The 26309-nt window shown below is 42.5% G+C and overlaps 1 protein-coding gene across 9 annotated transcripts in view; it reads left to right on the top strand.

Annotated features, from left to right (window-relative positions):
* Positions 1-26309, top strand: part of fmnl1a (formin-like 1a) — a 265065-nt gene that overhangs the window by 124618 nt on the left and 114138 nt on the right. For all 9 annotated transcript variants that reach the window (XR_011955183.1, XR_011955182.1, XM_072561823.1 and 6 more), the window contains exons 3-4: positions 22655-22735; positions 24837-24910. Coding sequence is in view for 7 of the 9 variants with exons in the window: in XM_072561823.1 (XP_072417924.1) it covers positions 22655-22735; positions 24837-24910 (155 nt within the window). In the remaining 2 variants the exon portion in view is untranslated. The remainder of the gene's footprint in view (positions 1-22654; positions 22736-24836; positions 24911-26309) is intronic.

Below are 26309 nucleotides of genomic sequence, written 5' to 3'. Positions count from 1 at the left end.
CATGGGACATGAGATGCTTCTATCATAAGGCATGGAGCATTGCTTCTTCCCAGGAATACTGGATACATTTAGAAAAGACACAGGGCTCTGAGGAAAGTGCAAGGCAGTTATAAAAACACAACTGGTTTGCTAATGTCCCCTCCGTTAGTTGATTTTATTACATGGTGTGGGCGAGATGTGACTCCAAACTAACGGCAATGTGCTTGACTCTGAAATGGTCCATAGAGCCACTCTGACATCACTCAAACTGCATTATGGGTACAACTACCCCATGTGGACTACAACAGATGAGGAAGGAGACTGACTACAACTTTCTCAATGCTGGACTAGTCAGAGCCAACCACAGGCCATCAACCAAGAAATGAAAAATCAGGAATAGACTCTGGCTGACTTTTCCCATTTGAGTGGTAAGTATTCTGCTACATGCCCAACAGATGGCATGGCTGGCAGGGGTCAGGTAGTGTGCCACTTCCCACAGCGTGCTCAGTCTCCTCTGGATTATGGTTTCTGATTAAGTATCAGAATGTACATCTCATTCTATCAGAGTGCCACTACACCCTCTTGTTCACTCAACTATAGTGCCACTACAGACAACAATTAGCCCAGTGACTGGAGAAGACACAGAGTACTACATAGAAACTTGCAAACAGAAAGTAGTTGAGACCAAAACATTGAATGTTTTCAGGAAGGAGATAAATCTACTTCATAGGGATAAAGTGATCAAAGTGCTGGGGGCAGAAGTGGGAACAGGGTACATAAAAACATAAGAACAGGAGCAGTGTAGGGCATCTACCCCTCCAGCCTGCTGCGCCATTTAAAAAAAGATCATAGCTGATTGTGGACTCAGCTTTACTTACCCGCCCACTCACCGTAACCCTTAATTCCTTTACTCTTCAAAGATCCATCTATTTTTGCCTTAAAAACATTTAATGAGGTAGCCTTAACAGCTCCATTGGGTGGGGAAGTCCACAGATTCACAACCCTTTGGGTGAAGAAGTTCCTCCTTAATTCAGTCCCCAATTCAATCCCCCTTATTTTGAGGCTGTGTCCCTAGTTCTAGTTGCACCCACCAGTGGAAACAACTTCCCTGCTTCCATCCTATCTATCCCTTTGTAATTTTATGTGTTCCTCTTTGCTGTATTTCTATATGTTGAGAAAGTAAAACCATATATTACAATGAACATTTTAAATCAGTATGGTGATTCAGGAATATATGAGTTTAAAAGCCAAAAAGGAAGCGTTTTTATGTTGCTTGTGTTGTTTTTAGTTACCTGGACCTGCCCAGTGCAGCCTTTGGTCCTGGTACTCAGATACTATTTGTGACCCTTGCCATGCATTGGAGAGGAATGAGGAAGCTGAGTGTTTGGTGATAGTGTCAGGACTTTGCTGTATAACAAAGATGTTGTACAAGCCACATGTTTGCACTCCCCAGAGATACATGACTAATGTAGCACAACACTAAAATAAGAAACCAAATGGACAGCCCTTCTCATCTGGAATTCTGTTGCTGTGCTAATGTTGCCATGAGTTAATACTGATATATTCAAACAACGTGTCATGGTTACAAATATCTTGTCTTTCATCCTTGACCAGGTTTTCAGAGATTTCCAGCTGTAAATGAATTAGCTAGGCTTTGCATGATTACATTTAAACCTGCAACATTTTTGATGTATCCAATTATTCGTTCACTCATCTGTTAATACCATCTTTGAACATAAGACCAAGTGATTTAGGAGCAGAAATAAGCCATTTGGTCACTCAAGCCAGCCCCATCCTTCAATACGATCATGGTGATTCGAATACTGCATATTCTCACCTATTGTGGCAAACATGCTGCCAACCTGAGTATATTCCCTTTATCCTTGTCCTGGATCCTAAATTCCAATCAATTACCAAAGTAAATGTCCTTTCCTTGCTTCACCCAGCTTGCCTCACCTGAGCAATGTTGTGCCCCTGTGGCTGACCTCCCTGCTTCAACACACCCAGAACTCTATAAGCTTCTCCTAATTGTATACTGCCACACTGTAATCACTCCCATCCTTTACAAGTTCCACTAGCTCTCTGTGTCCCAAGTATTGATTTTAAAAATAATTTGGTCTTGTTTGCAATTTCTTCCTGAATTTTTCTCGTTTCCTTCTAATTTAATGTGCTCATATGCGTTCTTCAATGTTTTAACATTGAAGGCATTTAAGAGAATCCAGATAAGTACAAGAGGGAGAAAGGAATAGATGGATAATACAGATAGTGGAGTAGAGGCTGACGTAGAGCATAAGCATCGGCATAGACCTGTTGTATTGAACGGTCTGTTTCTACACTGTGAAATCTCTGTAATTATATGTAATAACTCTCATCCCCAACTCCCACCCTTCCATCAGTAGCCATTATCCATTCTGTTCCCGTCACCTGGAATTCTCTGCTGAGCTCCCTCAGCCTTCTGCCTCTGTCCCTGCAATTTACTCAAACCCTCTTCCCTATTTCTCATTCATATGGCAACCTGTTAAGTGAGTCCCCTTTACCTCAAATTGAGTGTCGACTGTATCCTTCTAGAGGAACAGGAGGAGACCATTCATCCCCAAAGATCTGTTCCGATGTACCCACATCGACCCAACACCATTCCACATCATTTACAAAAATGTCTCAGTTTTGAAATTTCCAAACGTGCATCAGATTCAACAGACTGTTCCAGGCAAAATGTTCTGGGACATCTCTGTGGACATGAGAAATGGGTAATTTTTTCTTGTAGACATAGTGGCTGCAGTGATCTGGGTCCTTTTGTTTTATCTGTTCCAACTGTGATAATGGTTGTTAACATCATTCAAATATTCATTACATCTGATTTATCTTCTGAGAGTCTGGTCGTGTTAATATTCAGTAAATGCAACCTTTGACTTGGTCCAGTGTTGCTGAAAACTAAAATAGATCAACCATCTTAATAATTGATTCCTGAGATAGTGAGCCAATTTAATTTTTAATTTGAAGGCTGGATTTTGTTTTTACTATTATTAATTTTTCAGACAATCTGCTGCAAAGCTTCTCATGATCCAAATTCAAACTGAGTTAATTGAACAACCAATGGCTGTTGCTAACTGAGACAGGACAGGTCGTGGTGTTTGGCCTACTTTTAGTCACCTGCAGCAACAGAAATGAAAGGAAACTCCTTGCTATGATATTGTTATAGCCTTGTTCCTGAGAAAGTAAAAACCCGATTCATTTAAAACGATGTACACAACTCACTCGCCAACTGGAATTCATGAGTATGCAATGTGCCATAAATTACATTAAGGTGAATATTCCTACTGCATTCTGTAATAACTAATGACTCTCAAACAGCACAAGCTGCATTCACTTCAAACAAACAGGAAACCTGATGAAGGAGCTTCGCTCCGAAAGCTAGTGTGCTTCCAATTAAACCTGTTGGACTATAACCTGGTGTTGTGTGATTTTTAACTTTGTACCTATTAACAATTTGAGATCATGCACCAATCAGCTGCCCAGATTTGTTTTCAAAGCTGTCAAAAACCAACAACTATTCCAACATGGTCAAATGAAACCTCTCAAGTAATTATTTCCTGGCTTGTTCAATGATTTACATTGGTTCCACATCCATTTGACAAAACTATACCTTTTAAGGAAAAAAAATCGTAACAAATGTGTTCTAAAATTAAAGAATTGGCCAAGATTTTTCAGGTTTATCCAATTTGATTGAATCCAAAGTACCTTGCAACCTTTGAGAGAAGATTAGTTGCTTTTATTAATAGAAGTATCAGCAATTTACTTTTTACAGAGAACACTGTATCCTCACAACTCGCAAATTTCATATCTTTTCACACATCTTTTTGTCCCTGGGAGTAAGAATTTGGTCAAGAAAGCTTTTGGTGTAAAATTTCTAAAAATAGTGTAACCTGCTCATTAAGGCCTTATTACAGCTTGGTCCAAACATTGACAAAAATATTGAATTCCAAACGTGAGATGGCAGTGTCTTTCCTTAATGTCAAAGCAGCACATGACTGAAAGTGATATCAAGGAGCCCTAATAAAACTGACAATGATACTTTAGCTGATTGGAGTCATACCTAGTACTACCATGTCCTAGCTAAAGTCAGTTCTGATGAAGGGTCACTGGACCTGAACTTTGCTTTCTCCGTACAGATGCTGCACGACCTGCTGAGTTTTTCTAGGAATGTCTGTTCTTGTACTAAGGGCTATCATTGACCAAGAACTGAACTGGATGAGCCACATAAAGCTTGTTCATGAGAGTGGGTCAAAGGCTAGGAATTCTATGGTGAGTAACTCACCCTTTGATTTTCCAATTCCTGTCCACCATCAACAAGGCACAAGACAGGAGTGTGATGGAATTCTGACAGGTTCAGCTGTAACAACAATCAAGATGCTCAACACCATCTAGGACAGAACAGCATGCTTGACCATCACCATCAGTGTGTATCATCTACAAGATGCACTGCAGTAACTCACCGAGACTCCTTAACAGCACCTTCCAAACCTGTGACGTATATCACTAAGAGGTCAAGGGCAGCAGATGAATGGGAACACCATAATCCGCACATTCCCCTCCAAGTCACACACCATCCTGACTTGAATCATAAAATCCCTACAGTGGGGAAGTAGGCCATTCAGCCCACACTAACCCTCAGAAGAGGATTCCACCCTGACCCACCTCCCCCACCCTAGACTGTAGCTGTGCATATCCCATGGCTAACCCACCTAGCCTACACATTTCTGGACACTCTGAGCATATAAATGGGCTATAAGTGAAATAGTGTTTATTTTACAACGTTACAATGTAGAATTTGCCAAGCTTGATAGAGCTGTCGTGTACGGGTATTCCAGAATCTCGGACTTACGCTCTGGGTTCATATCCATAACAAATGGAATGAGCTGCCAGAGGAAGTAGTGGAGGCAGATACAATTACAGCATTTAAACGACATTTGGACGGGTGTATGAATGGGAAGGGTTTAGAGAGATAGGGACAAATACTTTAAATGGAACTAGATTAGTTTCGAATATCTGGCCAGCATGGACGAGTAAGACCGAAGGGTCTGTTTCCATGACTCTACACTCTATATAGTGAAACTTTTATTCAATTAAACCTCAGCCCATCTTGTTCACTAATGTCATTCAGGAAAGGACACTTACAGTCCTTATCTGGTCTGGCCTGCATGTGACTTCAAACCCAGCGCAATTAGTTAACTCTTAACTCAGTTAGTCATGGGCAATAAATGCTGGCCTAGCCATTGATGCCCACACCCTGTTAACAAATTTTCTAAAGAAACAGTAGCTTTTTAATGCCATGACAGTGATCCTGTAATGGACCTGGAGGTGGTTTGCCTGGCACAGTCCCTCGCCTGCTCTGTGTTTGTGAGCTTGGCTACATCAAGTTACCTGATTTCCACATGCACATGTTCGAGCTGGGGATCACTGAGGGGTGAGCTGATGAGCAGAGTAAACAGCATGGCAGTCACTAAACACCAAAGCTAAACATTGACCTCCTTTGCATCCAAATTTGTAACTGGTCAGATCCAGCTCCTAGCCCATTGCCTTTGCCTCGAGACTCTCAATGAAGCAAAATAAATATTTAATATTTCATTGCAAGGTGATGTAGGCTGAAGGAGAAATGTGCTGCTCTCCCCTTTACAGTGCCAGGCTGCATGCAGTCTGTCACAGTGTGATAACTGTTTACAGAAACATCCTGTTCAGTGCTGAGCACAATCACTCATTGCAACAAATGACAAATTGAAGGTACCTGAAGTTAATTATCATTTAGCAGGCCACCAAAAAAGTGAAACATTCCAGAATATGTTTAGAAGTGAACTTATAAGATATCATATAATTGTCAGTTTTTGATCCTTCGCTCGTGTAGGAGGCTTGATTCACTTACTTATGATTTATCAACATGGCTCACAATATTAACTGCTGCTATTATGGACAATCTTTTCAACAGAACACATTTCATGAGGAGGCACGAGTGATGTTTATATCCAACAGCAGATTGGCAAATGAGTTCTATCAAACTGCAGGAGTACAATATAAACAGTATCTGACATTTTGTCCACGTGTTTCTTTGCAGCTTAATGTAAGAGAAGTTAGTATGCTCCAAGAAAAAGAAACTAGAACACTTACAATTTTACTTCCACTCTCCTCAACGCATTGGCTTTCAACAACTTCCTAATCCCTCAGTCAATGGGGCTGCTATTCTAGTCTAAGCCAATTCTAGTCAATTGATGATCAGCTATAGATAATCCCAGTAGCATTGACCATGAAAGAAGGTTGGGAGGGTTTAGGGTGCTGAACAGGCAACTCGGATCTTGGATGAATGGAGTAGGCATATTGTTTGTAGTCAATTGATGATCGGCTATAGATAATCATTGATCTGTTAGGACCACCTGTGATTGTCACCTAATTATATCTGGAAGTTGATGGCCACTGGTAAACATTTATTGAACACTGATGTCTTACTGCGTACAGGATAAGACTTTGCATCAGACTTTGACACGGATTGGTAGTCAATAGACAACAGATAATAGGTACAGGAGTAGGCCATTCTGCCCTTCGAGCCTGCACCACCATTCAATATGATCATGGCTGATCATCCTTAATCAGTATCCTGTTCCTGCCTTATCTCCATAACTCTTGATTCCACTATCCTTGAGAGCTCTATCCAACTCTTTCTTAAATGAATCCAGAGAGTGGGCCTCCACTGCCCTCTGGGGCAGAGCATTCCACACAGCCACCACTCTCTAGGTGAAGAAGGTTTTCCTCATCCCTGTCCTAAATGGTCTACCCCGTATTTTTAAACTGTGTCCTCTGGTTCGGCACTCACCCATCAGCGGAAACATGTTTCCTGCCTCCAGAGTGTCCAATCCTTTAATAATCTTATATGTCTCAATCAGATCCCCTCTCAGTCTTCTAAACTCAAGGGAATACAAGCCCAGTCGCTCCAGTCTTTCAGCGTAAGGTAGTCCCACCATTCTAGGAATTGACCTCATGAACCTACGCTGCACTCCCTCAATAGCCAGAATGTCTTTCCTCAAATTTGGAGACCAGAACCGCACACAATGCTCCAGGTATGGTCTCACCAGGGCCCTGTACAGCTGCAGAAGAACCTCCTTGCTTCTATACTCAATCCCTCTTGTTATGAAGGCCAGCATGCTATTAGCCTTCTTCACTACCTGCTGTACCTGCATGCTTACCTTCATTCACTGGTGTACAAGAACACCCAAATCTCTTTGTACTGCCCCTTTCCCTAAATTGATTCCATTTAGGTCATAATCTGCCTTCCTGTTCTTGCCACCAAAGTGGATAACCATACATTTAGTCATGTGATCATACCTCACTGATGATGTAGGCTGTCCTATTTACATGATAACTTTCACCCTTTGCACCACTATTTACTGCAGTGACTGATTCTATGACTTGCATCATGATCAGCTTCACCCGACTTTGTGTTTTCAGAGATGTTTTTACACATCTTTGGAGCAGGTGGGACTTGAACCTTAACCTCTTGACTCAGAGGCAGGGACACTACCACTGCACCACAAAAGCCCTTGACGACAGGTGGAGATTTCCTTTTATTCAACCTAGAACAAAGTTCAGAACACAAACTACCATAAGTGTTGGCAACAGTGGGATGTGAGCCCCTGTCTCTTCACAGATTGGAACCTGAATATACAGTCAATGGCAGGACCCTGAGGAGAATTGATATACAGAGGAATCTTGGGGTGCAAGTACATAACTCCCTGAAAATGGCAAATGTAGGTGGATAGGGTGGTAAAGAAGGTGTATGACATGCTTGCCTTCATCAGTTGGGGCATTGAGTTGTTAAGTCATGTTGCAGCTAAATAAAACTTCAGTTCAGTCACATTTGGAGTAATGGATGCAGTTCTGGTCACCACACTATAGGAAGAATGTGAAGGCTTTGGAGAGTGTGCAAAAGAGATTTACCAGGGCGCTGCATGGATTGGAATGTATCAGCTCCAAGGAGAGGTTGGTGGGGATCTGGGCACTGGGAAGTCGGTTTGTTGTGAGGGGGTGGAAAAATAGAAGTGCTTACTTGTGAGCATGGAAGAAAGTGGAACCTTAGACCACAGTCATAGACGTGGAAAAAATAAGCTGGAGTAGGTCATTCAGCCATACAACCCTCCTCTGCTATTCATCATGGCTGATCCGTAACCTTTTCCCACTATTTCCCCATACTCTTTGATCTCTTTAGCCCTAAAGCTAGACTTATAAATCCTTCTTTAAAACATTCAGTACTTTGGCTGCCACTACTGTCTGTGGCAAAGAACGCTATAGGCTCACCACTCTGGATGAAGTCATTTTTTTTCTCATGTCAGCCTGAACTCCCTCACTCCAGATTCTTAGTCTGTGACAAAAAAACAAAAGAACTCAGAAACAGGAGCAGAAATTGCTGGAAAATCTTAGCAGGTCTGGCAGCATCCATGGAGCGAAATCAGAGTTAATGTTTCAGTGGCCCTTCTTCAGATCTGATGGTAGTGAGGAAAATATTGGTTTTTAACCATCTTCTGCATAAAAACCAACATTTTCCTTTCTACCAAGCTTTCTGCGGAAGGGTCACTAGACCCAAAACGTTAACTCTGATTTCTCTCCACAGATGCTGCCAGACCTGCTGAGCTTTTCCAGCAATTTCTGCTCCTGTTTCTTAGTCTGTGACCCCCAGGTCCTGATATACCTGCCAACAATGAGACCACATTTTGGGAGGAATGTAGCATGGAACTGAGCCAGAAAAATCCATGAATATGATATTGGGAGGGGGAGGATTTGTTGAGGATTCAAAGAGATTACTCTGATAGAATCCAGAAATCATGGAAGGATTCAACCTGAAGGATGAGAATTTTAATTGTGGGAACTTGGAGCTGGAGGATTGATGTAATGGGTGAATGCACTGTGATGTGTGATAGGCTTTGGACAGTGACATTTTGGTTGAGTTGAAGTTTACAGAGAGCGATGGATGGAATTCCATTGTGAAGAGCATTAAAGTCATGACAAAGAATGTGTAACCTGTGGAACAGAGATCTGGATTAACTAGTGGTGAGAAACAGCTGAAATCATTTTAGCAACAGTTGGTTACTGTGACTGGAGGGAGCTGGTCTTTCTGGATGGTTGAGCAGAATGAGTGATCTCATCCATCCGTGTCTATCTTGTAATGAAGGGTAATGTAATCATTCAAAGGGCGTTGTCTTCAAAGTGATGACTTGTGTTTGGTGCAGGGGATTGGTTGGCTCTGCTCTTAAGTGGGAGAGATGCCTTACAGGTGCTGAATGAATGAGTTATAATGTATGAGTGCACAGGCACCTTGACAGCAGGCCAAGGCAAGAGATTCCCATTTGAGTTCAGAATACCTGCAAGTAGGTGATCTGATCCCAGTAGAAGGCACTAGGATTACCAGATTAGGATTCTGTGAGCAAGTAATTCTAGATCAAGTGACCACCACCTGTTCTGCAATTGTTATCTCATTAAAATAACTAAATGTGAACAATCGATTGGAGTTAATTAAAACAAGAGGAGATACCTGATAATTTTTCAACTTTTCAACCATTCATGGTTAAGAAAGAAAGACATGCGTTTATATAACACCTACCATGACTCTGCTTATCCCAAAGCACCTTACAACCAAGGAAGCATTTTTTAAAAGGGTGATCTCTACTGTAATATAGGAATGCAGCAGACCATTAGTGTATAGCTAGGCAGCAATTAATATCAATATGATCAAGGCCAGGTAATGAAGACATGTGTAGAGCAGTGGTAGAACCGTTGCCTCTAGACCAGGAGGCCTGCTCCAGAGGTGTGTCATAACGCAGCTAAGCAGGTTGATTATTAAAATCTCAACAATTGTAAACTTGGTTACCCAGCAGACTATCATTTGTACAAGTTATGTGATAAGATTCATGACAAGATAATGAGGGCTGTTGTGATGCAATGGTAGTGTTGCTACCTCTGAGGTAGGAGGCCCAAATTCATGTCCCACCTGTTTCAGAGGTAATAACTTCTCTGAACAGTTTGATTAGTCAATAACTCACAACCAGCTAATCTGTGGTGCTTATTTAACTGAGAAATATTGTCCAGGGCAACATGAGTATTGTGGATGTGTTTAAGGACCCTAAAGCAAACTTGTGACGATTAGGTCATAGAACTGTGCATCAATGGGTAAGAATGTAGCAGTTTGGGTAATGTTAGAATATACTACACTGTACTCACTGCATGGAGATCACCAGCTGCTAACAATCGAGACTGAAAGACTCACATTTGCACTTGGATATGAACACTTATGGAAAATAGATTTGCCCTAACCTAATATAGTCAGGACTTGCTATATCTGGATTACCATGTCTGGAAGTATTTAGTATTGATGCATAATAAATAGTGTTACAGTAAAGCCTTATCCTGAAGACAGTTCTTCACTTTGTCTTCTCCTTGACTAGTCTGTCATAAACCCAAACTCAGAGTGATATCAAACCACACAATAAAAGAGCTGACTCCCTTCCTCTTCATCAGAACAGTACAATAGCATTTCTTTTGTCTGCACCCAAGACAAAAATATTTTACCTGAAATCTAGTTGCTCTGACTCCCTAACTACATCATTGGAATTTTTTTCATGCATTTCTTTTTCTCAATATTTTTAAAATTATTTATTAAAATTTGCTTTTGTTCAAGTGGGTCTAACTGAGACAGGAGGGTCACTAACTGAGCCACAGCTATCAGAGAGAAGCAGTATTGTGTACCCTGTTTCTGACATCACTGCTCAGTGCTGCATTTATTAATTATAGCAGCACATGTAGGGTTATGCTTGTGGTTTAGAGAATGCAAAAAATTTATGATACAATCAAGGATATAGATGGGAGCTGTTGTCACGGTGAGAAGCCCTGTCTGAGCTTGAAGCTGCCGCCAAATAATCATAGTATTCCAACAGTGTGGAAGCAGGCTATTCAGTCCATCAAGGCCACACCAACCCTTCCATAAAGCATCCCACCCAGACCCCCTCCCCCCCTGTATAACCCTGCATTTCCCACGGCCAATCCACCTAATGTGCACATCTTCAAACTGTGAGGGGAAACCCAAGCAAGACACATGATGAATGTGCAAACTCCACTCAGACAATCACCCGAGGGCAGAATCAAACTCGTGTCCCTGGCACTGTGAGGCAGCGATGCTAACCACTGAGCCATTATGCCACCCCAAGTTCTGAAGGTGTGAACTGTATCTGTGTTGGTTGTGGGTAGCAGCTCACAGGAGTATTTAATTGTCACAAAGCCACGGTTTATTTAGATGCAGACAACATACTAAGTATTTAGTAATGGAGGTGCTAATGTTAACAGCATAGCATAAAAGAATAGCAACGAAAGACCATTTGACCTCCTCGACTTTCTCTGTCGCTCAGTAAAATCATGACTAATCTGATACACAAACACAAATTGCTGGAGAAACTCATCACGTTTAGCAGTATCTGTAGAGAGCTGATGGTTAAAGTCCAGCGACCTATCTTCAGATCTGATATTGGCCTGAGTTCCACATTCTTGTCTGCTGCCTGTAACCCTCAACTTGGCCATCATTTGAGGGCTGGGCTATGACTAACGAGATGGGTAACTCAAGATGGGAAATATCCCAACTTGTAGAATCTTGGGTGAGGTTTGGATGTCAGGTGGCAGTGTGGGATGTAGTCAGGTCTTACAATACAGGAGGCAGAGTTGAGGCAGCCATGGGATGGGAGAGAGTGGAGGTGAGTTAGTTAGAAGGCACCCTCCATTGTCATGGACATGGTTCCATTTGTTTTGTGTCATTTGCCCCCCTAGCCATCTATGACTCTATAAATGCCAATAGATGACCCCTAACTACCTCAACCCCGATAGCCTCCATACCTCCTCCAGACCACTCACCCATAACCACAGCGGGCAGACCTCCAAAGCCATGTGAAATGAAAATGAAGTAACAATATAATATAGCTCTCACTCCTACGTACTTAAGTTAAAAAAATCACACAACACCAGGCAACAGGCTTCAAAAGCTACTGCTTTCAAATAAACCCATTGGACTATAACCTGGTGTTGTGTGATTTTTAACTTTGTCCACCCCAGTCCAACACCGGCTCTTCCAAATCATTCTACATACGTGATAGTGAAAATAAACCCTGACACATGAAACTCATTCTGTGCTTTTCAATTTCCTCCAGCAGTTAATCGCTTGTAAAACAAATTTGTTTTGAACTGAACCTCAAAGTTATTCTTTAAATTTTCAAAGTTTAAACTTGGAGTCCCCGCAGAGATAATTTTAGTCTTTGAAAATCAGCCAGGCATTCATGATTTCATAATAATCACACTTATGAAAATGTCCACAGTGAATTGAATTGAACTTGCAGTAGCAGATTTTTCTAACCAATGCCTATCAATTAATATAGTCCAGAAGATTTTTAAAGTTTAACTTTCATTCACAACTACAGCCGGTAATTCTTAAATATGTTTTATCAAGTGGCATATTCAAACTACTTAAGGTCCTGAGAGCTATACATGCCTATCCGTGACTTGAAGAGAATTTTTTTCAATTTCATTAATTCATGACACCTACTATGTGGGTTAACGTTCTTGGAACAGCCAAAGTGAGATCTGGATGTAAGTTTGCTCAATGAGCTGAAAGGTTCATTTTCAGACATTTCGTCACCATACTAGGTAACATCATCAGTGAGCCTCTGGTGAAGCACTGATGGTATGGCCCACTTTTTATTTGTGTTTTAGTTTCCTTGGGTTGGTGATGTCATTTCCTGTGGTGATATTGTTTCCTGTTCTTTTTCTCGGGGTGGTAAATGAGATTCAAGTCAATGTGTTTGTTGATAGAGTTACGGTTGGAATGCCGTGCTTCTAGGAAATCTCATACGTGTCTCTATTTGGCTTGTTCTAGGATGGATGTGTTGTCCCAGTCAAAGTAGTGTCCTTCCTCATCTGCATGTCAAGATACTACTGACAGTGGGTCATGTCTTTTTGTGGCTAGTTGATGTTCAAGTATGGTGGCAGCTAGTTTTCTGCCTGTTTGTCCAATGTAATGTTTGCTACAGTTCTTACAAGGTATTTTGTAAATTACATTAGTTTTGCTTGTTGCCTGTATAAGGTCTTTCAAGTTCATTAGCTGCTGTTTTAACGTGTTGGTGGGTTTGTGGGCTACCATGATGCCAAGGGTCTGAGAAGTTTGGCAGTCATTTCTGAGATGGCTTTGATGTAGGGGAGAGAGGCTAGGGACATGTTTTGTCTACTTGTTTGTGTTTGTTGCTGAGAAATTGGTGGACTGTGCTCATTGGGTACCCATTCTTTTTGAATACACTGTATAAGTGATTTTTCCTCTACTCTTTGTAGTTCCTCTGTGCTGCAGTGTGTGGTGGCTCATTGAAATAATGTTCTGATGCAGCTTCGTTTGTGAATGTTTTAAGAATTCAGTATTTGCTCCTTATGTGTTGTTTTCCTGTTGACGCTGGTTTGAAGTTCCCCATTGGCTGTTCGCTCTACTGCAGCGTCTAGGAATGGCCGTTTGTTGTTGTTTTCCTCCTCTTTCGTGAATCTTATGCTGGTAAGGGTATTGTTGGTAGTCGTGAAGGTTTCCTCTAATTTGTTTCATTTAGGGATGACAAAGGTGTCATGTAAGTAGCGGACCCAAAGTTTGGGTTGGATGGTTGGCAGAGCTAGGAGAAAGTGAGGACTGCAGATGCTGGAGACCAGAGTTGAAAAGTGTGGTTCCTGAAGAAGGGCTTATGCCCAAAACATCGATTCTCCTGATCCTCGGATGCTGCCTGGCCTGCTGGTTGGCAGAGCTGTTTGTTTGAGTCTCTGCATTCCTTCACAGTCCAAAGATGTGCTGGTTAGGTGGGTTGGCCATGCTCAATTGCCCATGTTAACCAAGGATTAGCCATGGGAAATATAGTGTCGACTTGATGGGCCAAATAGCCTGCTGCCATAGTGTAGAGATTCAATGATATGCTAAGAACCCTGATATCTGAGATCTCTTGGGTGTTCTGTTGGTTTGTCTGAAGGTTTGTTGTTGAAAGTGAAGTGGGTAGTAAGGCATAGGTCCACTAACTTGACGATATTGCCCTTGCTGATGAAGTTGGTGGTGTTTGGTGTATATGTCTTTGATTCTTCTAATAGTATAGTCAGTGTTTCTTTGGCCGGATTGAATAGGGCTGTAACATCAAAGGAGACCGTCATTTCATCCACTTCTATCTTGGTGTTTTTGGTCTTCAGGAATTCTTGGGTGGAGTGGATGGAGTGGGGTGAGTCTTCTACTAAGTGTTTTACTCTTTGGTGTACCTCTTTGGCTAATCTGTAAATTGGTGTTCCAGGTAATGAGACTATGGGTTTGGGATGGGGGGGCTGGGGGGGGGACGCTCCTGGTTTGTGAACTTTGGGTAATCTATAGAAGTGTGGTGTGTAGGATCTGTCAGGTTTCATTTTTGGAAGTCAGTCTTATTTATTTCTCCAGATTTCTGAAGTTTTTTGAGTAGGGTGATTCGGTTCTCTAGTTGTGAGGTCAGGTGCGTCGACACTTTTTGGTAAGTGTTGGTATCTGCAAGCAGTGCGTTCTCTTTCTCAGTGTGGTCATTTTGATTTAAAATGACTGTCAAGCATCCTGGTAAGGATAACAATGTTTTTATCTTTTTTTTAATCACATTTTTAACCCATTTACCAACCCCTGAGAAAAAGAACAGGAAATGACATCACCATAGGAAATGATGTCAGCAGCCCAAGGAAATCCAAAAACATAATTAAAAAGTGGGCCATACCAGCAGTGCTTCACTGGAGGCTCACTGGATGTTACTTAGTATGGTGAAGAAACGTCTGAAAACAAACCTTCCAGCTCAGCGAGCAAACTTACATCCAGAACCTCAACTTGAGCCACAAAACTTCTCAAAACTCACTAAAGAGATCTATTTAAACTCAGCACTAAGTTCAAATTGACCAAAAGAGTTCCTGTTTCAATTTGTGTGAGTCATACTCCATGTGAAACCTTTCTCTCCCAACAAAAATTACATCTGCTGAAAATGAAACCAAGATTTTTGCATATCACTGAACCTGTACAGTGGGGAAGCAGGCCATTTGGCCCATCAAGTCCATACCTACCCTCCAAAGAGCATCCCACCCAGACTCCCCCAGGCCCCCACATACACTAATCCACCCAGCCTGCAAATCCTTGGACAATATGGGCAATTGAGCATGGCCAACCCACCTCACCAGCACATCTTTGGACTGTGGGAGGAAACTGAAGCACCCGGAGGAAACCCATGCATACAACTGAAACAGTTGCCCGAGGGTGGAATTGAACCCGGGTCCCTGACACTGACAATAGACAATAGACAATAGGTGCAGGAGTAGGCCATTCTGCCTTTCGAGCCTGCACCACCATTCAATATAATCATGGCTGATCATCCTTAATCAGTATCCTGTTCCTGCCTTATCTCCATAGCCCTTGATTCCACAATCCTTGAGAGCTCTATCCAACTCTTTCTTAAATGAAACCAAAGACTCGGCCTCCACTGCCCTGTGGGGCAGAGCATTCCACACAGCCACCACTCTCTGGGTGAAGAAGTTTCTCCTCATCCCTGTCCTAAATGGTCTACCCCGTATTGTGAGCCAACTATCCTTAATTCTTAATTATAAATTCAGGTTTTTCCAAATGACAGATGTCAACTAACTGATAGTTTCCTGCTTTCTGTCTCCTTCCTTTTATGGTTAGCGATATTGTGTTTGCAGTTTTCCAATCCAACTAAGGACTTTCTCCGAATTGAAGGAATTTTGGAAGATGGGTGATAGGCTTGAAAGTTTCACACCCCTAACAAGCAAAGTTGAAGAGGTCACATAAGTCAATTAGACTTTAACTGGTAGCATCTGTGGAGAAACATCAGAGTTAATGTTTCCAATTGAGTGACCCTTCCTCAGAAGGGTCTGAGGAAGTGTCACTTGACCTGAAATGTTAACTCTGATTTCTCTGTACGGGTGCTGCCAGAGCTTTTCCAGCAATTTCTGTTTTTGTTTTGATTTACAGCATCCACAGTTTTTTTTTGGTTTGTTTTATTTAGGCCTTAGCAAGCGATGGTTTCACAAATTTGGCCATCCACTTCCTTCTAACTTCAAAGATTCTGAACTCAAACTTTAGAGTTTGGAAGGCTGTAAAAGGGCTTTGGGTGAAAGATTGAAATTGATATGATTTATAGAATAGTCAAAAAATTTTTCCAGTTATCAAGACCAAACCTAACAGAAACTAATTAGCTAGTCATTGATCTCATTTGTTTGTGGGATATTACGTGATAACTGTTTGATACATTTACTTGTATAACAATATATCTCAAAATCAACTAGCTATGCTACATGCTGAGGACACAAAAGATACTATATATAAGCAGAGGCCATTTTGCTCAAGAATAACGTACTGTGGGTATTGGAAAGCTGAAATAAAAACACGAATTGCTGACACTCAGCAAACAGCATTTGTAAAGAGAGAAAGAAAAAAGAAACAATAGTATTTCAGCCCTAAAAGAAACAGAGTTAACTCTAATGGAGGGTCATCAACCTGATAAATTAACGTGGTTCTCTCTGCGAAGATGTTCCCGGACCAACTGAGTGTTTTACTGGCTCTGTTCTGTTATCGTTTCTTTTTTCTTGGTTTTCAGAATTCCATTGGAGCATTCTCACCGCAGTTTAATTTTCATGTTAATTAATGGTTTAGTTAACTGAGTTTTATAAGTGCAGTCAAGATTTAGTGTGGGGTGGGGTGGGGGGTGGGGGGGGAAGGGTCATCCATTGTTTGCAGACAGAGATGTCTATTGAATACGAGATCTGCAGTTACAACATGAGAAATTCATTCAGTGTTTAGTTGCTTCATATTAAAGAGCTGGATGGTATGTAGACAACCACTTCAAAATGGATGGACCACTCCTGCCTCAAAGACTGATTCACAAGTGCTAACTCATCCAGCTGTTGGGAATATTTAATACTGGTTACTGAGCTGTGAACAGACCTGGTGCAAATTGTCTGGTGGCTGCTAACTGGGAAAGGAACATCATCAGCCACTATGCTATAAATCATATCATGGGAAGGCATCACACAATATTCTTGCCTTTGAGCCTGACTTTGAAGAACAATTATATTAAATTACAATATTCCTTTGTTTCTGTTCAAAATTTGAGGCAGGGAACTGTTTATCCATATTTAGTATTTAAGTGAAACCCTGTTTTACAAGGACAATAACAAGGTGAAGCTAGTGTTATTGTCAGCAATCCCACATAGGTTTTGCCAAAAAAATGATAAGGATCAGTGTCTACAACTGAGCCCTGGCAAAAACACCTTGTTATTTTTACGGTAATGTAATGTTTGCTCCTTCTTCAATTTCTTACAGTGCCTTAAAAATGTTATAGGAAAGGTATCATTAATCTGGAGAGGGTTCAGAAGACATTTACCAGGATGTTGCCGGGTGTGGAAGATTTAAGTTATAAAGAAAGGCTGAATAGGTTAGGACTTTTTTCACTGGAACGAAGGAGGTTGAGAGGTGACCTCATAGAGGTTTATAAAATCATGAGGGGTACAGATAAGTTTAATGGTAGGTGTCTTTCCCCTAGGCTGGGGGATTTCAAATCCAGTGGCATATTTGGAAGGTGAGAGGAGAGAGATTTATAAAAGACATGAGGGACAAATTTTTACACAGAGGATGGTTCACGTGTGGAATAAACATCCTGAGGAAGTGGTGGATGCGGGCAGAGTTGCAGTGTTTAAATGTAATTTTTAAAAGTACATGAATAGGAAAGTTTTGAAGGGATATGGACCAAGTGCAGGCAGGAGGGGCTATTTTAGTTTGGGATTATGTTCAGCATTGACTGGTTGGACTGGAGAGTCTATTTCCATGCTTATGACTATATGACTCTATATAACATTCCAAATATTACTGGATATCCAGTTAACTAAGGAGATTTTAAGAAAGCTGACCAAAAGCTTGATGAAAGGTAGGTCTTAAGGAGTGTCATAAAGAAGGAGAAAAACATAGAGATAGAAATGTTTAGGAAAAGACTTCCACAGCTGAAGGTCTAGCTAGCTAAAGGCACGGCTGCCTGTGGTGGAACCCTTTGTCTCATAGTCAGGATACTTGCAAGAGGCATATTGAATTGAATTGAATTTATTGTCACATGTACCGAAGCACAGTGAAAAGCTTTGTCTTGCGAGCAATACAGGCAGATCACAGAGTTAGATAGCATAGGTAGTAAATAATAGGTAAACAGTGGCAAACAGGAACAGGTGAATGTTTAAGGCCACCCTTTGTCTTATCCAAGGATGTTGTGCAGTCCATACGATGGAAATAAAAAACCAGCATGTTCATAATATAAGCACTGTATCATAGCATGTGAGCTACAGGTTTAAGATCTCAGACATTTTTAATCTGAGTCATTGAAGCAGGATACCTGTATACTGTTGGAACCACGCTACTCTTTATAACCATACTGCTGAATGTGTGCCAGTGACTGTAATATTTGTACAGAATAGTGAGTTGTAATTACATCTGTTTGACCTTTCGGTAATACCACATTACCCACGTCCTGGTTTTTTTATGTTGTGAGGAACAATATAAACATGGCCACATCAAATAAAGATATCTTAATGGAGGCAAAATCAAAATCAGAGCTATTAAGGTCAGCTATGCACAAGTGACCAGGGTTAGAGTGTAGAGAAAAGCAAAAACTGGAGCCATGGCAGGGAAAGGAACGGGGCACGAGTTGGTAGGAATTTTGAAACCAAAAATGGAAATTGTGTAAAGTTTATTTCTTTGATGTGGGGCATAATAAAAGATCCATTTATCAATGTGGAGAGTTTGAGACATATACCACTTGAAGTTACATTGTCATTATATTAACAAAAAATAATCAAGTGAGTAAATGATGCAAAGAGTCATTGATGCAAGTAACCAAATGACTGTTACCCAACATTAGTTCACTATCAATTATTTTTCTTGCAGATACTATTAAGGCTGAAGGTTTTCTAGCTGCCTGCTCAGAAGTGGTATTGCAAGGGTGCAATGTAGTTGGAAAGTGAACACCAATCCTTTGCTCATACTTTGCTCTTCAGCAGTACAGCCCCTGAATTTCCTGGTTATAAAAACAAAAAAGCTGCAAGCAATCAATAAGTCAGGCAGCATCTGAGGAGAGTCATAGAGTTATACAACAAAGAAACCCTTCAGTCCAAACAGTCCATAATACTAAACTAAACTGCTGCGCTTGGCCCATATCTCTGCAAACATTTTTTTTATATTCTGTACTTATCCAGATATCTTTTAGACGTTGTAACTGTACCTACATCCACCACTTCCTCAGAAAGTTCATTTCACACACAAGCCATTCTCTGTTTTTTAAGAAAATTGTCACTTGTGCCTTCTTTAAATCCTTCTCCTGTAACTTTAAAAAATATACCCCCTAGTCTTGGAAACCTCCCGCCCCCCCCAGAGAAAAGTCATCTGCCATTCACCTTATCTACACACTCATTATTTTATAAACTTCTATAAGGTCACCACTCAACCTCCTCTGCTCATGTGAAAACAGTCTGAGCCTAGCTAGCCTTTCCTTAGAACTCAAACCCTCTACAAGGGAACCTCGATTATCTGTCTGACTGTTGATTATCCAAACAAGACTGCAATGTCCTGATACTTGCCTAAACTGTGTTATCCAGCATTCGATTATCCAAACAAATTACTCCCCACCTGTGTCATTTGGGGTTAATCGAGGTTCCTCTGAATTCCCAGTGACATCCTGTAAATGTTGTCTGAACCCTTTCCAGCATAATAATTTCCCTCACATAACAGGGTGACAAGAACTGGACACAGTACCCCAGAAGAGGTCTCACCAACATCCTGTACATAATGTTTCCGAGTAATGACTGTTTCAATTAAATATTTCTGATACTTGCACCTTGCTGATATAAAATAAATGGAAACACATCAGAGAAATCTGCCCTCAGATTTCATCCATTGTATTGTGTATAGTTTAGGGGTAAATTGTTCTTTTACTGCAATGCAATTTATGTTCTTAAGGAAAAGCTGGGATTAAAAAGATTGTTATTTTGGATATCTGTGTTTGTATAAGAACTGATAGTAATGAAGATGGGTCCCTCAGGAGTTGGTACAATTGACCTGCTATTAAAGGTTTGCTCTGTTTTATAAATCAATTGATCAGGAACATGTTATGATGTCAGTGGAGGAAATCTTCTTTCTCCATCGTTTATATTCCTTGTACGCTTAAATCTCTAAACAGGTACTTAACGGGTTTACTTAATTATAGAACAAAGGGCTGTCCTATTTAACAAAGGGCCGTCCTTTAGATTATTTCCAAGTACAAGCCCTTATCTCAGTTAGTGGTGTATTTACACCTGATTTAGTGAGATACAGGACACTTTACATCAACGCTTGGTGCTTCATTCATACTCCAAGTGAATGTAGTAACTGAACGGCAGAATGTGTCTCCCTTGTCCTAGAAAATAGCTAAGAGATGGAGTCTGACTGGGGTAGTGTTCCAATGCCAGAAATACACTGAATGCAATCTCCAGGCAGGCTTGTAAATGTTACAGGACATGGTTGCCTGTTTTGGGAGGAAGGCTCTTTAAAATGCGAAGTGGAGTACTGCACCATGTAGAGGCATAGCATGTGTCAAGAACACTCATGGATTCCCTACAGTGTGAAAGCAGGCTATTCAGCCAGTTGAGTCCATACCAACCCTCCAAAGAGCATACCACCCCTCTACTCAATCCCTGCACGTCCATGGCCAATCCATCTAACCAGCACATCTTTCGACTGTGGCAGGAAACCAGAACATCCGGAGGAAATCCACTCAAGCACAGGAGAATGCATAAACTCGACACAGACAGTCGTCTAAGGGTGGAATCGAATGCTGTGACCATGCTGCCCCACTCCTCCCATTAGTACTAGACAAATCAATGAGCTTAGAGGGATCATTATTGGCTAATTCCCAAACACTGTGATCCACTGCCATCCTGTGCTTGCTCCCTCTATGGGATGGACAACTCCCAAAGCCCGAACCTGGTTTATAGCTCAGCTCTGGAATGGCACTGTCCAATTTCATGTCATCTCACATCTACCGAGTTGGAGTGAGGCCTTTGGCTGGCACCTACAGCTCATGAGAATCTCAGCTGCAATCAAAAGGAGCCAAGGTTTGAAGACTTGTGCTTCTACCTTGACAGCCTAATTACTTCCTCTTCCAGTACTTAGACTTCAAGGCAAGTAGGCAGAGTCTGAACTCCTTTTCAGCATTCAGCTCTTTTGATGACCAGCCAAACTAATTTGATGCTGGGATGGAGTGGCAGATATGGAATGTGATTGGAGAAGCTTGCTTCTTCAAATAATGTGTTGCACATTGGAGTAGGAGAGCCTTTCATATTTCTTCAACTGGCTTTCCCATCTTGAGCTACTGTTCTTAATCCTGTCTTTTTTGAACTAAGATGGTGCTGGAGAATGGTGACTTTGTACACATTTCACAGTATTCCTGTACTTGGGTACACGTGACAATAAAATCTAAATTTAAATCTCTACTCTAAAATCTCTTGTGGATTCTGGTTTGCACTGATCCTGAGTGAGTGTTCAGGCAATTCTTATGTCTCTTTTTGCATTGTCTAAACTGATGAAATCAAGTCTTAATGATGTCGTGCAGTGAGGACAATAAAAAAACCCAGGAAAGAACAGTTGAGAGAAATAAGATACAAGCTGTTAACTACCCAGTTGGATTTTGCACAGAGGGAGCGCGTTTCCTGTTTACTCTTCAATAGAGCTGGTTAGTAGGTTGAGCAGTACTTAGACCAGAGCAATCAATTAGTTCTTCCTCTTTCGAATTCTCTTCTAAATTGCCATAAAATGGTTAGAGTAAGATTATTATTTACACTTAGATAACAAAACATGAAATTAATCTGAAAAGCAGAGAAGTAGTTGCTTAGAGCTTCTATCAGTAGAGGGTGAAGAGTTAAATTGCCTTTGCCCTAAGTAGACCCTCATTGTATTCCCTGGTCAATGGGTTAGTGGAATGTTTCACTTTGCCACAAGAAGAAATGGATTTTTTGAAATATTAAAAATATCCTTTAATCATAAAAATATCTTTTATATCTAGCCACAAACACACTTTGGTTCTGTACAGTAGCATATGAAGAAAACAAAACAAACATTGGAGTTGGACTGTATCCAACAAAGGCATCTCTTACTTGTGTAATATTATGTACATATATCTGAAGCACGGCGAGGATCTGATCATCCATCCTAAGTTGCAATGACCCTGTTGAACTGAATGGAGTAGAACATTGGGCAGTTGTACTTGAATGCACAATCCATAAGTACAGATGACCAACCAGGCAGCATCATGGGAAATTCCCTCCCAGAGGGAGATTGCAGAAATATGCTAAAAATGTGACTTTGAGGAGTAGGATCCTGCCAAAACAGGACTGCATAGGCAATAAAATCATTATTACAAGTTGATTTTATACAATAGTTGTAATCCAATTAATGTTCTATTTGAAACCCAGACTGAGTAGCTCGTGTCCAGATCAGTGACAATGCTTCAATCCTCTTCCATGGCGAGCAATCTCCTGACTGTTGTTTCATTCATTGCAGGAACGATTCCAAGTGAAGAATCCTCCGTTTGCTTACATCCAGAAACTAAGGGGATTCCTGGATCAGGGTGGGGTCAGGAAGGTAAGAACTGCTTTACTTTCTTCAGACCACAGACTGGATTGGTCAATGGGGCAGCTGCCTACCCGAGAAAATGGAGTGTTGGTGATCATTCACACAGCTTCCAGCTGCACCAAGTGGTGTCTCTGAAAACACATGAAAGTGTTTGGAATTCCGGTTCTTGTACCTGGAAATTATGTTCTTCAGATAATCGATCATCTGAGCACTCATATCAGCTTATTACCAGTGTGTTTAAATTTAGTCAGGTTTCAGATTGGGGAAATGAACCTGCGGATGACATAGTGGCTAAAACAAGATAGAAAGTACCTCAGCTTTGCTGTGTGCAGTGTCTTTTCATGCTCTATCATTTATCCTAAAATAGACAGGAGCATTTTTCAAAACCCCGAACAAAAGAGGAATATAAATGAAAGGCACAGCTGTTCCATTGTTTTTCCATTCCCCTGGTCCCATCCTGAGGGCCTGCCCTGGGCTGATACATTTAGCCTTAGGAGGTGTTCAGTGATCGTGAGGCACTGGTCTTGAAAGCATGGAAACAGGCCCTTCAGCCCAACACGGCCACACCAACTAGTTTCTTTACATTTCCCAGTGTGAACCACACTAGGGAAACAAAGCCCCAACCCCACCCAAGTAGCTGTCAGCCAACATACTGTGAGTGAATGAGGAAATCACAGGGCAGGGGAATACGAGATAGAGCTTACTCGGAGAGTTTTCACAGGATGTGGTGTCACTCTGTCTCCCTCCCCTCAGGCTCTGAGTTTGTTCTGCAGCCCCATCCCACAGACTGAGCGTCACCCGCCCCACTGCCCCACTCCCCCACTCTCCCACTCTACAGACCGAGGGTTCACCCCACACCCCCGCCCCCACAGACCAAGGGTTCACCCCACACTCCACACCCCCACAGATCAAGGGATAACCTCCACCCCACACCCCCATAGACCAAGGGATAACCTCCACTCCCACCCCCACAGACCAAGGATTCACCCCCACCCCACAAACTAAGGGATAACCTCCACCCCCACCCCTACAGAGCAAGAATTCACCCCCACCCCCACAGATGGAGAATTCACCTCCACCCCCATCCCCACAGACCAAGGATTCACCCCCACCCCCAACCCCACCCCCACAGACCCAGTGTCTCACCCCACCCCCACAGACCGAGGATTCACCCCAAACCCCACCACCACAGACCGAGGGTTCATCCCCCACCCCCACAGACAGAGCGTCACACCCTCCTCACAGACAGAGGGTTCACCCCCCACCCCCACAGACCGAGCATCACTCCCCACCTCCACAGACTGAGCATCACCGCCACCCTCACAGACAGAGGGTTCACCCCACAGACCCAGCATCTCACCCCGCCCTCACAGACCAAGGGTTCACCCCCACCCCCACCCCCACTGACCGAGGATTCACCCCAAACCCCACCACCACAGACCGAGGGTTCATCCCCCAGCCCCACAGACCGAGCGTCACCCCCCCACCCCCACAGACCGAGCGTCACCCCCCCACCCTCACAGACAAAGGGTTCTCCCCCTCCACTCCCACAGACCAAGCGTCACCCCCATTCCCACAGACTGAGGGTTCAACCCCACCCTAGCAGACTGAGCATTACTCCCCACCCCACAGACCAAGGGTTCACCCCCCTGCCCCATCCCACAGACTGAGTGTCATCCCAACCATCCCCCATTCCCCAGACCGAGCGTGCAGCCAACATCACCACCCCCATAAACTAAGCATCAGACCCCATCCCACAGACCAAGAGTTCACTCACACCCCCACTCCCACAGACCGTCACCCCCCCCACCCCATAGACCGAGGGTTCACCCCTCCCCCAGACTTTATCCACCTATGCCTGCATGATCCTATAGTCAATCAGCTGTTGCCCTCCATTGTTTGCTAGTACAGACTCCACTGTGCAGTGTAAATGATGGCTCACTATCTCACTCCCTGAGAGCCTCAGTACATGAACCACTCATCCTGCAGTGTTTCAATAGGAGATGGATCAATTCAGAGTGCCCCTCATGTGGCCAAGGAATAACTTCCTCGTCCAAATCCACATGATGAAGAATCTTCTTGTTTCTCTTTTTCATGTTCACTGCTGCAGTTCAAGAGACGAGTCCAAGAGTCAACTCAGGTCCTGCGAGAGCTGGAGATTTCATTGCGGACCAATCACATTGGGTGAGTGACACTTATTGGCATTTTAAGAATCTGTATTTTCTTTGGAAAAATGGTCATTATTGAAATAAAACCAAGTATGATATGTCCAGGCCTTCATTTTGCAAAACCTGTCTCCTGGATTGTGATCAGCCTCCATGAGGTAGAGGTGGTAGCCACTGAGTATATTTGTGTTATAGCTGGTATTTCAGGTTTCATGATGCTAGTGATCATCACCTTTGATCTTTTGCCCAAGAAGGTCAATCTGTTTTTACTTCAGGGGGTGTGAACGCCACTGGTAAGGCCAGTACATGGTTGCGCATCGCTAATTGTTCTTGGGAAGGTGATAGTGAGCTGCCTTCTTGAACTTCTGCAATCCGAGGTAGTGTAGGTGGAGCCCACATTGCTTTTAGGAAAGGGCTTTTGACCCAGTGACAGTGAAGAAACAGGAATGTGGTTGGAAGTCAGAATAGTATGTGACTTGGTAGTACTCGTGGTAGCACTCTCATGCCTCGTAAGGAATAGCAGCAAGAGTCGACCATCTGGCCCATTGAGCCTGCTCTGCCATTCAATAGGACTTTGTATCCGTTGCTCCCGATGCGGTCTACTCTACATTGTGGAGACTGGGCGCCTCCTAGCAGAGCGCTTTAGGGAACATCTCGGGGACGCCCGCACCAATCAACCACACCATCCCGTGGCCCAACATTTCAACTCCCCCTCCCACTCTGCTGAGGACATGGAGTTCCTGGGCCTCCTTCACCGCCGCTCCCTCATCACCAGACACCTGGAGGAAGAACGCCTCATCTTCCGCCTCGGAACACTTCAACCCCAGGGCATCAATGTGAACTTCAACAGTTTCCTCATTTCCCCTTCCCCCACCTCATCCTAGTTCTAAACTTCCAGCTCAGTAGCTGTCCCCATGACTTGTCCGAACTTGTCCGACCTGCCTATCTTCTTTTCCACCTATCCACTCCACCCTCTCCTCCTTGACCTATCACCTTCATCCCCTCCCCCACTCACCCATTGTACTCTATGCTACTTTCTCCCCACCCCCACCCTCCTCTAGCTTATCTCTCCACGCTTCAGGCTCACTGCCTTTATTCTGATTTCGCTGCTCCTTGGATGCTGCCTGAACTGCTGTGCTCTACCAGCACCACTAATCCGGAATCTGGTTTCCAGCATCTGCAATCATTGTTTTTACCTGATCTGTTTGTGGACTCAGCTCCACTTACCCACCCGCTCACCATAACACTGAATTTCTTTACTGTTCAAAAATCTGTCTATCTTTGCCTTAAAAATATTCAATGAGGTAGCTTCAATTAAATTTTTTAAAAAGTCTGGAATTTGGGTTCGCCCACATCCCATGAATGATTTTAAAAAATGTAAATATTGGATTGACTACACAGGTATTTTACTGATGGTG

This window comes from Chiloscyllium punctatum, chromosome 42, assembly GCF_047496795.1.
Source record: "Chiloscyllium punctatum isolate Juve2018m chromosome 42, sChiPun1.3, whole genome shotgun sequence".
NCBI lineage: Eukaryota > Metazoa > Chordata > Chondrichthyes > Orectolobiformes > Hemiscylliidae > Chiloscyllium > Chiloscyllium punctatum.
This window is presented reverse-complemented; position numbering and strand designations above follow the sequence as displayed.